At 40.8% G+C, this 16493-nt stretch overlaps 1 protein-coding gene across 1 annotated transcript; it reads right to left on the bottom strand.

Moving 5' to 3' along the window:
- Positions 1-10527: 10527 nt before the first annotated feature.
- Positions 10528-16493, bottom strand: LOC127298907 (protein AGENET DOMAIN (AGD)-CONTAINING P1-like). The gene is made up of 7 exons (XM_051328777.2): positions 16017-16493; positions 14505-14951; positions 12724-13170; positions 11571-12038; positions 11399-11465; positions 11203-11331; positions 10528-11135 (listed from the first exon to the last, which is right to left on the bottom strand). The coding sequence occupies exons 1-7, from the start codon at positions 16488-16490 to the stop codon at positions 10759-10761; spliced, it is 2409 nt and encodes an 802-aa protein (XP_051184737.1). The 5' UTR covers positions 16491-16493; the 3' UTR covers positions 10528-10758.

The following is a 16493-nucleotide window of genomic DNA, read 5'->3' as shown; positions in this document are numbered from 1 at the left end:
ACTTATTTTCGAACAGAGGTTGTATAAAATAATATAATCAACTATGGTTCTACATAAGTTATAATAATATATTTATTTGGTATTATAGATAGGTGGTTCATAGTTTCTTAAATAAATCTTGGTCAAACATGGCATTGCTGAATTTTGGCAAAGTCTGCACGCCTTGTTTTATGACACGGAGAGAGCAAACTCATACATGTGTCATCGGAGCATCAAATGCAAGAGAATTTGTGTTATATGGCGACGAATCCGGCCACATCAGTAGCACCTACTTGTTCATCACATAGAGAGACTCGGTTTTATGACTCCCTTAAATCAAGGAATAGTTAGTGCAATCAGTTTTGAAGAAAATGGAGCGGGCGAGATGCTTGTGATGCACCAATGACTGGATATGCATCTAATTAATGGCCGTGATACCATAGGCCCTAGGAGTAGTTTTATGAACCATAATTAAATCCCCCTTGTGTTTATGCTTCTTTGTAAACGAGGAGCAATAGATGGTAACAAAAGCAGCGGTAACCAACCACCGGTTGAGAGTAAAAAAAACCGGCGGCGACTTTTGAAATTTGAACGAAAAACTTTGCCTCCTCCCTTCTATAATAACGAAAAAATTATAATCAACTATGATACTACATATATAGAGGTTTATGGTTTTTTCTTCTTCTAGAAGCTTGGTCGTGCTTGGCATTGTTGTTTTTTTAACAAAATTTACACGACTTGTTTTTGGGTAGTAAACTCATGCATGCGTCGTCGAAGGATCAAATAGAGAGAAATTGTGTTACTCATTCATGGCGAAATAAATATTGCCGCATCAGCACCACCTTAGGCCCTCCATAGTGGGTGTTTCTTAGCGCCATATTCTAGGTACTTTGCTTATGTGACATCCTATTTATTGATGAAAGAGAGTGGTGTTATATCTTAGCTACTAAGTACAACACTTGCATGCATGATCCAAAATCATTAAATTTAGATACAACACTAAGAAACAATGCGTTGTGGTACTTATATCATAAGAAAAATCACTGCATATGCTAGCGTGCTAAGAGCCAACCCACTGTGGAAGGCCTTACTATAAAACAAGACTAGATTTTGTGGCTCCCTTAAATATCAGAATAATTAGTGCGAGAAGTTTTGAGGAAAATGAGGTGGACGAGATGCTTGTGCTGACCTAATGATGGTAGGCACCAATTAACATTTGGGATATCATGCCTTGTGTTTGTGCTTCCTAATTGTATGGGACGATTAATATCTGGTACCATGCCTTGTGTTTGTGTTTCCTAATTGTATGAGACGATTAATATCTGGGATACCATGCCCTTGTGTTTGTGCATCAAATAGCTAGGGAGAAGCTGTATTAGACGAAACAAGTCCAGATGCATCCGTAGCAACTTATGTTATCATAGAAAGTAATAAAGCGAGACTTTGTTTTGTGGCTCCCTTAAATATCAGAATAATTAGGGAGAGCGGTTTTGAGGAAAATCAGGGCGGGGCTAGGCACCCATCTTTAACCGAGCAGAGGCATTAATGGTTGAGATACCATGCCTGGTTAGACGCTAGTTTTGTGGACGACCAATCACCCCTGTGTTTGTGCTTCAGTGTAATCAAGGGCAACACGGATGGAAATAAAATTAGCGGCAATGTTTGCGATACCATGCCTTGTGTTTGTGCTTCCTAATTGTATGGGACGATTAATATCTGGGATACTCTGCCTTGCGTTTGTGCAACAAATAGGGAGAAACTGTATTAGACCAAACAAGTCCGGCTGCATCCGTAGCAACTTATGTTATCATAGAAAGTAATAGAGGGTGACTCTGTTTTGCGGCTCCCTTAAATATCGGAATAATTAGGGAGAGCAATTTTGAGGAAAATCAGGGCGGGGATATATAGGCACCCATCTTTAACCGAGCAGAGGCATTAATGGTTGAGATACCATGCGTGGTTAAGTGCTAGTTTTGTGGACGACCACTCACCCCTGTGTTTGTGCTTCAGTGTAATCAAGAGCAACACGGATGGAAATAAAATTAGCGGCAACCAAGCAGCCGGTGGGTGGAGAGACCCAAAAATTGGCGCCATCTTTTGAAATTCGAACGAAAAACTTTGAGGCCTCTTCCTGCCTATAAATACTAGGAGGGGTGAAGCCTACCGCGTGCGGCTAACGCGTGCGACACGACTTAGACTTTGACTCTTGCTCGTCGAGGAGAGGAGAGGAGAGGAGACATCACTCGGTCGTCGCCGACTCCATTTCTCGGCAGTGCATGTATAGAGCCGGCGTCGTCCTCGTCGTGCATCCTGCAGCAGGTAACTAATCAGCCAGCCATGCGGTTTGTTGAATCTCTTGTCGCCTGCTGGTTCCATGATAAGTGGTGAATCCATGGATTGGATTATAATGTATTAACCATCTGTTGGTCCGACGTCCGTCATGCACGGTTGCAGGCCATTGTAGACAAGCTGTTGTGTGGTCCGTCATGCGTGGAACCGATCTCCGGGCGGGATGGCCGTCCGCCGCGCGAGGCAGCATTTTCTTCCGATGGATCCGGCGGCCAGCAGGTAACCACAGCACGCATGCAGGCCTTTATTTTCGCGATCTAGTGGAGCATATATTTCTGGCTTCCTGGCCCCTGGTTCCTCAAGTACTAACTAGTCCTTGAGGTCGGTCGGATTGATAATTGACCGCCCTGCAGCAAGCAATTTAGTTATAGTAGTGATTATTGTTGGACAGCGGTTATATTGCATATATTCAGGCAGAAACTGCATGATTTGTGAGGACCTTACATATTTTTTTAGCTGTTGAGGAATCATGTTGATCCCACAAAAGAAAATGGGAAATCATCGGATCACTAGTTGATTTTTATCGATAAAGGGATCACCAGTTACATAGGAGGTGGTTTTTTTAATAGGGTATTAGAATCAATGAAAAAAATAGCGCGCTAAATGAAATAGCATGGTCCTCCTCTAAACGCAATGCAAGTTATAATATGCTAATAGCACCTATTTTTTAAAATAGCATTTCGCGAAAAATAGAAAATTGACAGGTATAGCATGCATATCAAGGATTTCACCAGCTAAAAAATTGTCCATAGTAATACATGCACAACTAATTAATCAAGCACGTTTTTCCTTTATCTCATAGAGACAAAATGTACCACCCTCTTATTGATGGTGATCCTACCAGGTTCTATAGTACATCTTCTTCGGTTGTTCCTTTGCGCGTCGCTTCCGTGACACGGTCGGGTTCAGTTTCCCCGCAGACGCCGACGTGCGGCTTCTGCATGAATACTGCGCGCCCGCTGGAGTCCCCACTTGCTCTACGGTTACCTTAACCCTGCTCTTCCTCTGGAACCTATGGAAGCATCGGAATGCGGTGGCGCTCCGAGAGCAGCAGACCTGCCTGCCCCTCCTGCTGTGGGCATGTCGTGACTACCCCCTAGACCAAGACCTGGCCAAGGGCACATCCTGATGCCCTTGCCTACCCCCTCCTCCTCCCCTTTCTACCTCTCTTCCTGTGTAAAAAAAATGCTCATGTTTTGGCCCGTTTGGAGGTTAACCAAAAATATATACAAAAAAGATTCAGGTGGGGACTTTGCTCCCCCGGTGACCATCAAAAAAAAAATCTCTGTCGTCATCATTCTCTTTTAGAAACTACCACCTTTTGAATCTCTTTACCACCTAATTTTCTTTCCGATTCTATTTGTATGCAATTTACCTGCAAACACTGTTCCAGCAATTTCACGTGCAAATGGTATCGCTTAATCATCTATTTTTCTTATATTGATGAATTTATATTAACAAGTAAATAACTTTAAATGTGATTTATTTAACAAATTAACAAGTCATAAATTAATCGCACGTGAACATGTACTAGGAATGAAAATAAAGTTATGAAAGACTTAGAATTCGTTATGTTGCAATACCGTCGAATAGTATGGAAATTGGAGGCATTTCTGCAGGGGACTAATATGATATCTTTTCATCCAATACTGAGAAGAAAGGCCAAACTGGTTTTATGAGCTTAAAATGAGAGGCATGCTTATGTTTCTCTTCATGAAAAATAGGATACTACTCTGGAACCATTAGATCTAAAAGTAACAACATCTGGCCGTTCGTTCCGTGTCGGAACGCCATATAAAATGTGTCACACCCATCTGCCAACCCTAATCATCCACCCAACCCTCCACCGCCGCCCCGCCTCCATGGCTACCCACTCCTACAGATAGTTTGTATCGCCATATACCCCTGCCCAATCTCTGGGGCATCAATTGTGGTAAGGATGTGCTCCTATGTCAACCTTGTTACATCCATCATCTTGTACTTCCAAGTTCTTATCAAATTGTTCATCGTGCATTTTTATTGTGCACTGTTTCCACCTCTAGTTGTCGAGCTAGAGGAAAGGTGAACCTAGATGGTGAGGATCATGCATATTAGTCTTTGAGTTAACCCGTTTGCAACATATGGTATGTGATTCTAAGCAAAACAGAAATAATTGATTTTGCGCCCTGTCTTCAATAGACTCTTTGCCAAAATGGAAGTACATTCGTATCCTAACTGCCAATGTCTTCGTGTGTATTGCATTTTTTTTCCATTTCCTCTAAAGTTACGGGGAAGAAATCTATAATGGATTGGTCCAGTAGATTTTGCGAGCCACAAGCAATCTCGAAAAACAGAGTAGCTAGGATAACTTATGTGGATAATATTGATGGCGAAATGATCTGCAAATGGAAACAAGCATCAAACACAAATAAACATTTCATTTTCCCAGTATTGTTTAGTATTTTCATATTGGTTGTGCATTGTTGTCAGCTACAGCTAGAACTGCACTCTTCTTGTTTTAGTGGCAATACCCCCTATCACTTTTTTATTCTCATGTTCTGAAAACAGACATGGGTTCTACAAAGAAGCATTACTTGTCTTGAACACAAGAATACTTCAATCTAACCAAATCAAATACCTTTAATTAAGAACCCGATAATGGATTGAGTTGATTGATTCAGTAGGTTCTGTAAAGGTGAAGTATTAGCCTCAGCTAGAAAATTCAGCTTTCATTTGAGTTGACTGGTATTTTTCAGCATAAACTTCAGTGCCCGTGTACTCCATAAATTTATTTTCGAATGAAGAGAAAAATAAAAATAAATGTTTCAATGTATACTACCATATTGGTTGGATATTACTCCATCCGTTTTAAAATAAGTGTCGTAAATTTTTCTAGGTTGGCATGTACTATATATTAAAACATTTTTAGATACATATAAATCTGGACTAATCCGCGACACTTATTTAAGAACGGAGGGAATATGTCTCTAGAACTAGAAGAATTGCACTTGTAGCGTCTTTTTAATATCTTGTTCAGGATGTGAAGGTATAATTCATAAACAAGTCTCAACTTTAACTGGAGGGAGGCATTTTCCAAAAAGAAGTTTTGTGCTGTTGCTGCATGCTATCATCTTATCTTGAAGATTACGGACCACCGACGTGCAATTAGATCAAATTGCTTGTATGTAGTAGCATTTAAAACAAGTTTCTTAATATACCGACATTCATCAAGAGAGTTGATGATCAAGATATGCTTACACATGTTTAAAGGATGCTAGTAGTATTTTTTTTCCTCATTTCATAAGGATATTTCTGATTTGCTTGCCTTGAATTTATTATGTTTGCAGAGAGTTAGCCATCATGCAAACTCTTGGTCTCCACGTATGGACTACAAGGTTTGACAAACCTCCCAGACACGTCATGCCCGTGTCTCCTCGCTTCGCTTTTCGTTGTGTCCAATGTGCCCGGAGCGTCCCCTGTGTAGCGAGGATAGGCTCGGGGCACTGAACACCGTATTGGGCCACCAAACAGAAGGAGACTTTAGGGCGCGCGGCTGGGAACGAAATTTTGTCCAGCGCACCCGAAATCCCTTTGGGGACAGCTTTGGGCTGGAGATGCTCTTAGCCCCGCATATTTGATCGTTGGAAGGCAGTCTTCCCCTGGCCAGCTGCCAGGTGAATATCTTAACCTTCAGCGGGATACTAGCTTTCGAAATGAAGTTGGACTCAAACGTTGCTTCTCCTTGGCATAGCTTCTTATACATTGAAGCCACAGAATATAACCCTGAGGGCTCAAGCGTCCAGGAAACCGAGTCATGTTTGCCAGTGGGGCTGCAACGGTGCAACTTATCCGAAAGCACAACCCATTGGACAGCTTCCTCTCCCTCGAAAATTCGTCTGAACTGGATAGCCCAATCACCACCCCGGTGAGCCCGTGCAACCGAGATCAAAGGATTAGAACAAATCTCAAACAGCCTAGGGAATCTGAGCTGGAGAGGGGCCTACTCCCCCATCCACCAATCTGACCAGGAAAGGATGAACAATCTGCAAATCCAATTCTGCAGACCAATCATATTAATATTAAGGCAACGCCTAAAGCTAACGGTGTGCATCTGGTCATACCACAAGCCGTGTGATTCGCCTCAAGACCTCTCAACTCCATGTCATCTTCAGATAGTGGAAAATATGTTGATCCTGGGCAATCTATGTGTACATAGATTTCAGGTGACGTCATATTTTCAAATTTGTAATCAGGGAGGTGCATTTTCCTCCAACGCTTGTGAATTTTGCACAATGCACCGTTTTGCCTATCTCCTATTTACATTGGACTCTGAATGACAAGTGCCTTATTTCTGCTTTTACCTGTTTCTGCAAATCACCATGGTCTCTGGTTTAGTATGTGACAGTCAAGAAAAGCTCACATCATATGTTCCTTCTCTTATCTCGAAGTTACAATTGTGGCTATATGTTTTTTGAATTTATCTCCTGATAGGTGAATTCTGAGATGAACTTGGAGCTTATGATTTTTGGTCTGCATGCCATTTTATCACACTTGTTATTTCGTTTTTGTTTCACCATTAACTACATTTTTACTCTTAATATCTTTTTTTTGTGGTAAAAGAATTATTTCGTGTTCTACTAGTTATTTTATTTGTTTCAAGCAGCTAGGCATTTTTAATGTCATTGGAACACTCCTGACTGTAGTTAGGAAAGATCTGACAAGCTGCAACAACATTGAAAGAAAGGAGCATTTTTTAACCTGTGGCATGATACATTGTTAGGCGTCATTTTATATATGTATGCGTCTAGTGTTTAAGAGGAATTATATCGGATTTGATGTTTTGCATTGTTTCACAATCTACTAATCAGTTTCATGTACTATCCTTAGAGAAAAATAATGTGTTCCTGACTTCCTCATACAATTTAATCTAAATACACTCTGGGATTAGCGACCATGTGGTTCAAGAATGCTACACATGCCTTGCTTGAGCAGTGTTAAGATCACTGAGCAATACCCTGTGAAATTTAAGAATAATGAATGTTAATTCGTTAGACGAATAGTCAATTAATTACTGGGTAATTTGAGTGGGAATTACAGGACTTATGCTATGATAAGAGGCATGCTATTAAACTTTAGGGATGAATCATTCCTTTAGATAACTGTCTTTGGTTATTACTTTCGTTGCTTTGGAATTTACCTTTACATTTTATTGTCGGTTTGATGAACCTCCAGTGAGATACGCCCTCGATCATTGTTTCTATATCTGTGTACATGATTTGTTATAGGCTTATCCTCCAGCCTGTTAGCTTTTAGAACCCAGACTGAAGTGTTAATACTCCCTCCTTCCGTAAAAGGATGTCGGAGATTTGTCTAATTTCGGATGTATCTATACATAAAATGTCTAGCTACATCTAAATTTAGACAAACTTGCGACATCCTTTTATGGACAGAGGTAGTATATGTCTTTTGCTTGGGATCAGTGCATGCTTCTGTAAGCTTTCTGCTCACAAACTCATGGTCCATGGATGCCTCGCTTATTTTCATGGATTCTGCTCTTCCAGGCAATGTTGATAATTCACTGCCCTGCAGCAAGCAATTCATATGTCAGTTCAAAATAGACTGTTGTTTTGGTAACTTGATATATGTTTTGGTTAAAGATCTGTTCTGGTTTCAGTGTTGATAGACAGAAACTTTTACCTATTGTGGTGTGAACATTTTTCAACATGTGGCATGATACTGATGTGTCTAGTGCACGCTGACTCTAGTGTCTACTCTTACTGTACTTGCTTTTGCTCTGGGTTTAGGGGAAATTATATCTGATTTCTGTTTTGCATTGTTTCACTATCCACTAATCAGTTTCATGTAAGATTCTTAGACAAAATAATAAGTTCCTGACTTTCTCATACCATTTGATCTAAATGAAATCTGGGATTAGCAATCATGTGGTTCAAAAAATGCTACACTTGCATTACTTGTGTAGTATTAAGATCATTGAGCAATACCCAGTGAATTTTAAAAATAATCATTGTTAATTTGTTAGACAAATAGTCAATTAATTACTGGGTAATTTTGAGTGGAAATGACAGGACTTGTGCTATTATAAGATGCATGCTATTGAACTTTAGGGATGAATCATTCCGTTAGATAAATGTCTTTAGTTAAAAAAATTATAGGCCTGTATATGTTATTTGTTGGTTTGATGAGCCTCGAGTGAGATATCTTTTGATCATTGTTTGTATATATGTGGACGTGATTTGTTAAAGACTTGTGCTCCAGCTTGTTATCTTTTGGAACCCTTAAATACTGAAGTGTTAATATATCAACTTGCAATTTCACATGTCTTTTGCTTGGGCTCAGTGCATGCTTCTGGAAGCTTTCTGCTCTTTTACAAACTCATGCTCCATGGATGCCTCACTTATTTTCATGGATTCTGCTCTTCGAGACAATGTTGATATTTGACTGCCCTGCGGCAAGCAATTCATAAGTCAGTTCAAAATATCTTGGTGTTTTGGTAACTGATGTATGTTTTGGTTAAGAAACTGTTCGTATAGGTGCAAATTTACACGGTTCAAAATAACCTATTGTGGTGGGATTTATAGGGTGCACATTTACATGGTTTTCTCAATAATTTCTGTTACTCCCTCCGGTTCATATTAATTGACTCTAATATGGATGTATCTAGACATATTTTAGTTCTAGATGCATCCATATTGAAGTCAATTAATATGAATCGAAGGGACTATAGTATTTGCAGAGTTTGAATGATCTACGTTTGGAGTTTGTCACTGCAGAAATACCCATGGTACTCACTGTAACGCATGTGACAGTGAAACAAGGTCACGTTCTTTTTCTTCTTCTTTTGATCGAGACAATGGATTATGCACAAATGCTTCTGAGTTTTGCTCCGGTTGCTGAATTGGTTTGATCCACTTAGCAGATCCTGCGAAATATTGTCCTGATACATCTAGTTTTTTTCTTCTTCTTATGAACAGATGAATTACAGGACGTATTTTCTTAGCAAAACCTGATAATACCCGTGGTGCTGCTTTTTTTTTGGGGGGGGGGGGGGGGGGGGATGGGTAATAACCTGTGCCCTGTGGTACTGTTGTGTGCGAGTCGTGATGATTCACACCCGTTTTCATCTTCTAACTAGGCCAATCTCCTAGGATGCCATTTGTCAACAGCAATTCCAATGTTGATCTGAAACTAGTTAACCTTGAGTGATCCATGCCTTTTTTTTCGACAGAGCCACTCCGTCTCACTTGTCATTATTTCTTAGAGGATCATGAGACATCATTGTACAGTCAAATTTTTGATAATAAGAACTCGTATGTTGTACAGTGCGTACACACCTTGCAGTGTGGCGTATGATTCTGAAAGGTCTCAATAGTTATGAACCTGGTTGTACACTGGGATTCACTTCTTCTGGTTTTTTTCTGTAAATTGGGGTTCTGGGTCGACTAAATTTTAATTTCACTGACAAACACGACACCGTGTTTTGAACCCATTTTTATGCACTATCCTGGCCTAGCTTACCACCGTCAACTTTGTGCTGGTGGACCTCTCGTGAGAGAACTGCTCCACTCCAGCATTTGAGGATCACACATGAAGTTACAAATATGAACCATGGAAATAAGTGTTCAAAAAACGTGAGAATGCCCCAAGGTGCACTTGATCTCACACTTCAGTTCTCATATCAATTAGGACTAAATATGTTCAGAAACCTGAGATTACACCTACTTGTACATAATCTGGACAAGCATTGACTCAGATAAAAGTTACAGTTTAGAAAGCAATCTGAAAAATATTTCATCATAAACACCATCTTAGCCATCAGCATGAAGGCCCTCCATGGAAGGATTGGTTCTGGTGCTACTCCACTCTCACAAGGATCTCAGTGACGACCCTAGGACACCCTCCTTCACCGACTGCATCGTGACTGAACGTTTGACAATCTACCTGCCCCGAGACTTATGAAACAAAGGGCACCCTTTTGGGACGGATAAGTGTGGCTACCCGTAGACCGTAGTTCCCCTCTATACCAGGTTTCCTCTCTATACCAGGTTTCGTGGCCTTTTTCGGCTGTCTAAGGCTGAGCGTATCCGTGGTGGGTAGTGTCCTATCTCCCTGGCTTCGCCTTCACATGCCACAGACCAGGAGCTTCTATGGGTTCCATATTTGACCACTGACATTGCTATTGGCGACCGAGAAAACTTCGCGTCGCATCAAATGATTCCACAGCAAGAGCATGAAGTAATAGCAGCAAGCAGAGTTGCAGCACCAAAAGCAGAGTTGCAGCAACCAGCCCAGAGGGCTGCAACAACCATACTAACACACACATGCCATGTACACATGAGTTTACACAACATATAGCCCACCACTTAGCATTAGTAACAACCTGTACAAGCTCCACCAGCAACCACCAAACGCACAACATTATCATCGTCGTCATCATGTGCAGAGCAGAGCTTCCAGACGCGACCGGAGGACCCTTACGTCAAAACCATTTTCCTCCAGCAAAGAGAGTGCCTGCTTCTTCTCTTCGAACACTCCTCCAATGTCATCCTGATGAACATCTAGCCTGCATATGCTTTCGGCCAAAGTAGCGAAGGATAGCATCAGACCCAATGTCATTCCTTCACGGACCTCGGGACCATGCTGCTGGAACTCATTCAGATTTGGTCGCTGCGGCATCTCACTGAATATTTCCATTGCCTCGATCCTCGCCCATACCGGGGAGGTCTTCCGAAATGGAAGATGCTGGATTGCAAAGGATTCTGAATCCATTGCTGGACCATGACCTTGTTGTGACACTGCATGCTGTGGACCTGAAAATTGGAAGGTGAAATGCTAGTAACATAGTGACCAACTCTTCTGTAACCAGTAGTCACATACCTCCTATGTCCTTTGGTGTCGTCATGGGGCCAACACTATTCACTGTATCTGTTTCTGAAAGCATTCCACATCCGGCAGCCACGTTATAATGCAGCTCAACATTATCATCACCATTTTTCGATTTGGCCACTGCAAATGCGAGTTAGTATATTGCAGTGTTTTCCTTAGCATGAAAAATTACTAGTGCAAAACTTACGGTCTTCCGATATAGATACAGTGTTTCTGGCGTCCTCAATACTTTTAGCAGCTATCACTTCCTTCGGCTATAAATATAAAAATGCAAGATTTAACTAAGAACAAATGGTAATTTCAATGATCTTAGAAGTTTTTAGAAGTATGAAGACCATGCGTTAAAAGTAACAACTCACGGATTGAGTGGCAAGTGACCGCATTCCCAAAGGTGGGCCCTGTGGGAGAGGCCTTGGCTGTCCAAGAGTTTCAAACATCAAAGCCTGTAACTGTCGACGTTGTGGCGCCGCCACTGGTGCAGAAGGTATGATAATGTTGGGAGAATGTGCTTGTTCAAGATGACTACTTTGAGCAAGTGAAGGAACACTTAGCTGTGAAAATCCTGCCATTGGTGGCAATGAAGCAGGTACTGCATTTCCTTGTTTCTTTTTTCCTTCACGGAACAAGCTCTGACACTTGATTTCATTGCTTTCATTACAAACAGGCGAGTGAGGAGAAATTCGTTCTGATGCAACATCTGTATTCTTCAACTTTTTTTCACGACAAGAACCATGTTTATCAGTGGTTTCACCAACTTCTTTTTGTAATGACAAGGCACAAGAAATTGGCCTTTTACGACAAGCTAATGTAGGTACATTAGCAGATATCTGAAATGCAAAAGATATTACATCATCAGGGATATAATTCTCATTTGAAAAACCCAGGATATGATTTTGGTTTAAAAAAATTACAACAACAACAACAACCAAGTCTTTCAGTCCCAAACAAGTTGGGGTAGGCTAGAGTTGAAACCCATAAGATCTCGAAGCCAAGTCATGGTTCCGGAACGTGGATAGCTAACTTCCACGCACCCCTGTCTATGGCTAAATCTTTGTCGATATTCCAAACATGAGTACGCAATCACACTATGCTTATTGCTGAATCTACATTCTTGAAGACAGTTCAATTGGTATAGAATAAGCTTTTTTCCTTGTTTAAAAGAAAGAAGAGTAGGCATAACATTCAAGGTAATAATGGATTTGCGTATTTCTAATACATTTGCAGAGGGTTTTTTTTATCAGCAAGATGTTTCTAGCTTCACGTGCATATATGTTTATGTAAACATACAAGATGCATAAATTGTAGCAGGATCATGTCTATGAGTGAGGCGTGGAACAAGCATTGTGTAATGAACCATATAGTGATTGAAGTTTCTGCTAATTGAAACATTTCAAAAAAAAATGCTATGAACTAATACATATTATAGAAAAAACTAAATAACACTTCATGTCCCATCATATAAAAGAATACCCACAAATAATGACCGGAGATATATGTGCTAGCTATGTATACCTGATCCAGGCAGCGCACCCATTTTTTTCCGTTCCAGTGAAATTTAGGCCTTACGTGTGTCTTTTCAACTGTCAACACATCCAAACATTCCACGTCTTCCATGTCTGTCTCATAGCTCTTCAATTTTACTACATACTTCTTGTTGATTCCACTACCTAAAACATTCAGAAGAACACCAGGCCACCAGCTATGTTCATGCATCACCTCAACATGAAAAGATTGAGAAAATCTGTACTTCCGGAAGGTTTGCGCTGGCCGAGTGTATTGAGCAGCTATAATCTCAGTGGCTAGTTCCCCGTCACTTCCAATATGCATGTACTGTACTAAGAATTTTGTAGCGCCAATAACTTTCAAAACAGAAGCTGGACTCCAGGATTCAGCAAAGCTTTTTCCAGACCGCCTCACTTCAACTTGGGTTCCCTCCCGAAACAAAGCACTTCCATCGTCCTGCCCACAGCAACAGCATCAGAAATATGGTGTTTCTGATTGTAAGCGTTCACTCATTTGTATTGTTAACTGTCCACTTCGTTCTTCAAACAGATGTCAAAAGAAAGACTATCAGCTCTTCCACGGGACACTGCCATGTTTTCACTTAACAAGAAAGTTCTCCACATATGCACAGTTCAAATGCTTATTTCGAAAGTTGGATTTATGAAAAGTGTGCCAGTGAAACAATTTATACAGATTTATCTTACCATTTCCCAAATGTCAAAAGGTAATCCCATACAACTCCATGAGTCTCAAAAGACAAAGCGCGTACAAACTCTATAATAAAATAGCTAAAATAAAATAGGAAAGACTACTATTCTCGAAGAAAAAAAAAGATAAAATTTTTGCCTGTGCAGTGTTGAGAGTGCATTACTGATTTTTTTCTAATATCAGACATCATGATATGACTAAACAATAAACATACAGCAGTGGTGCGCTGGTGCTTGGAAATTTTCCCAGTTTATTGTAGCTTGGTATAATCTCGCAAGGATGAAAGAAAAGATTATAAAGTAATTGTGTCCGCTTAATGCGACATTTGGGTCGACAAAAACACCTCTTATCAGAAACTAGCATATGGCTAGTTTTACTAAGTACACAAAGCAGAGGCCAGATTTAATATATGGGCTCAAACTAGAATTAACTCGAAGAATTTCACATCTACACATGATCAATACACCCGAGAAACTCAAATGAGAGATTGTGTGTTAATTACGAAATGGCATGTCTGAATACAATCATCATCATTCATATATGGACTAGTAACAAATTAAGTTTGAAATGGATGTATAATAAAATGTTTTTTCATTTTTAAATCTGCAGCAATCCTCCATGCAGGCAATTAAGTCCTTTTGATTTCTTCCATGTAACTTTAGTTTCGAAATGTTCAGATCTGACTACTGAGCCATTATTCATCAAAGGATAATTTAACACTGAAGAGAGTTGAATTGTTTCCATTTGAATATTTATATAAATTTGTAATGCAAGATCTGCTGTGCATATTATACTCTGGATACTATCTAGTACTAGTATAATTTTACCCCAGAGTTCATAGAGGAAGAAACATGTATACACACTCCATATATGTTTGTGTAAACATACAAGATGAACACATTGTAGCAGGATCATTGCGTAATGAACCATAGATTGATTGAAGATTTCTGCTCCTTGAAACATTTCAAAAAATGCTATGAAATAATACATATTCTAGCAAAACTAAATAGCACTTCATGTCCCATCATATAAAAGAACACCCACAAAGAATGACAGGAGATATATGTGCTAGCTATGTGTACCTGATCCAGGCAGCGTACCCATTTTTTTCCATTCCAGTGAAATTTCGGCCTTATGTGTGTATTTTCAACTGTCAAAACATCCAAACATTCCACATCTTCCATGTCTGTGTCACAGCTCTTCAATTTTACTACATACTTCTTGTTGATTCCACTACCTAAAACATCCCGGAGAACACCAGGCCACCAGCTCTCTTCATGCATTACCTCAACATGAGAAGATCGAGAAAATCTGTACTTCCGGAAGGTTTGCGCTGGCCGGATATGTTGAGCAGCTATAATCTCAGTGGCTAGTTCTCTGTTGCTTCCAATATTGATGTACTGTACTAAGAAATTTGTAGCGCCAATCACTTTCAGAACAGAAGCTGGACTCCAGGATTCACTAAAGCTTTTTTCAGACCGCCTCACTTCGATTTGGGTTCCCTCCCGAAACAAAGGACTTCCATCGTCCTGCCCACAGCAGCAGCATCAGGAATATGGTGTTTTTGATTGTAACCGTTCGCTTTAACTGTTTACTTCGATCTTAAACACATATGTCGAATGAAAAACTATCAGCTCTTGCAGAGGACAATACGATGTTTTCACTTAACAGGAAAATTCTCCACATATGCACAGTTCAAATGCTTATTTCCAAAGTTGGATTTACCAAAAGCACATCAGTGAAAAAAATTATACAGATTGATCTTACCATTTCCCAAATGACAAAAGGTGATACCGTACAACTCCATGAGTCTCAAATGACAAAGAACCTACAAACTCTACAATAAGATAACTAAAATAAAATAGGAAAACTACTGTTCTTGAAGAAAAAAATAAGATAAAAGTTCTCACCGTGCGGGGCTAAAGGTGCATTACTAAATTTGTTACTAATATCACACATCATGATAAGATTAGACATACAACAGTGGTGCTGGCACTTGAAAATTTTCCCACTTTTTTGTATCTTGGTATAGTCTCACAAGGGTGAAATACAAGATTATAAAGTAATTGTATCCGCTTGATGCGTCATTTTGATCAGCAAAAACACCCTTTATCAGAAAGTAGCATATGGCAAGTTTGACAGAGTACACAAAGCAGAGGACAGATTTAGCATATGGGCTCAAACTACAGTAGTATTAACTCGAAGAAGGTCACAACTAGACATGATCAATACACCTGAAAAACTCAAATGAGAGATTATGTGTTAAACTGTTAATTATCAAATGGCCTATCTGAATACAGTCATAAAACTGAATCCATCATTAACACATAGCAATCCACCATGAAGGCAATTAAGTTCCTTTTGTTTACTACTACTTGAAGGTACTAACTTTAGTTTCCAAAAGGTCAGGACTGAGCCATTATTCATCCAAGGGTAATTTTAACACTGAAGCTAGTAGATTGGATTCAATTTGAATGAATAAATAAATACAGAATTGTAATGCAAGATCTGCCGTGCACATTATTACACTCAATTTTACCCAGAGTTCATAGAAGAAGAAAATTAAGGGTTTACACAGCGCACTTATAACTTACCAATACCGCCTCTGCAGCCGGAACCCACTGGCCAGCCTGGAACACGCGGTGCGGCCGCAGAGCCGTCTCCTCGAACTCCACCGTCTCCCGCGACGTCGGGAAGGTGACCTCGTACGCCCTCCGCGGCCCGGGAACGACGGCGGACACGACGCCGGCCCACCACCCCTCGTCGTGGAACGCCTCCACGGTGTCGTGGACGGCGAACCCGCTCCTTGCAGTCGCGGGCGGCGGCGGCCGCGGGCGCACGTCGGCTGCTGCCGCTGTCTCCTCGAGCGGGCCCCCGTCGTCGTCGGCCACGAGCGTGGCGTAGGCCACCGTGTAGCTGGCGCTGGAGACGAGGTGGCCGGTGACGGTGACCTCGTAGAAGGAGCCGGCGAAGCCGGGGTCGTTTCTTCGCAGCTCCGCGTCGGCGCCGACCGGCAACGTGAGCGAGTCGGAGTCGGAGGGGGTCTTCTTGGGGCGGCCGCGCCCCATCGT

This window comes from Lolium perenne, chromosome 5 (assembly GCF_019359855.2).
Source record: "Lolium perenne isolate Kyuss_39 chromosome 5, Kyuss_2.0, whole genome shotgun sequence".
In the NCBI taxonomy this organism is placed as follows: Eukaryota; Viridiplantae; Streptophyta; class Magnoliopsida; order Poales; family Poaceae; genus Lolium; species Lolium perenne.
Note: the sequence above shows the minus strand (reverse complement) of the source record. Positions and strands in the feature narration are given on the sequence as shown.

What these genes read in the sequence shown, in the direction of transcription:
- LOC127298907 (XM_051328777.2), bottom strand. Translation starts at nt 16,490, where the DNA reads ATGGGGCGCGGCCGCCCCAAGAAGACCCCCTCCGACTCCGACTCGCTC. An exon ending in CGGCTGCAGAGGCGGTATTG is followed by an intron (nt 14,952 to 16,016) that starts GTAAGTTATAAG and finishes TGCTGTGGGCAG; the next exon opens with GACGATGGAAGTCCTTTGTT. An exon ending in GACACCAAAGGACATAGGAG is followed by an intron (nt 11,136 to 11,202) that starts GTATGTGACTAC and finishes TCCAATTTTCAG; the next exon opens with GTCCACAGCATGCAGTGTCA.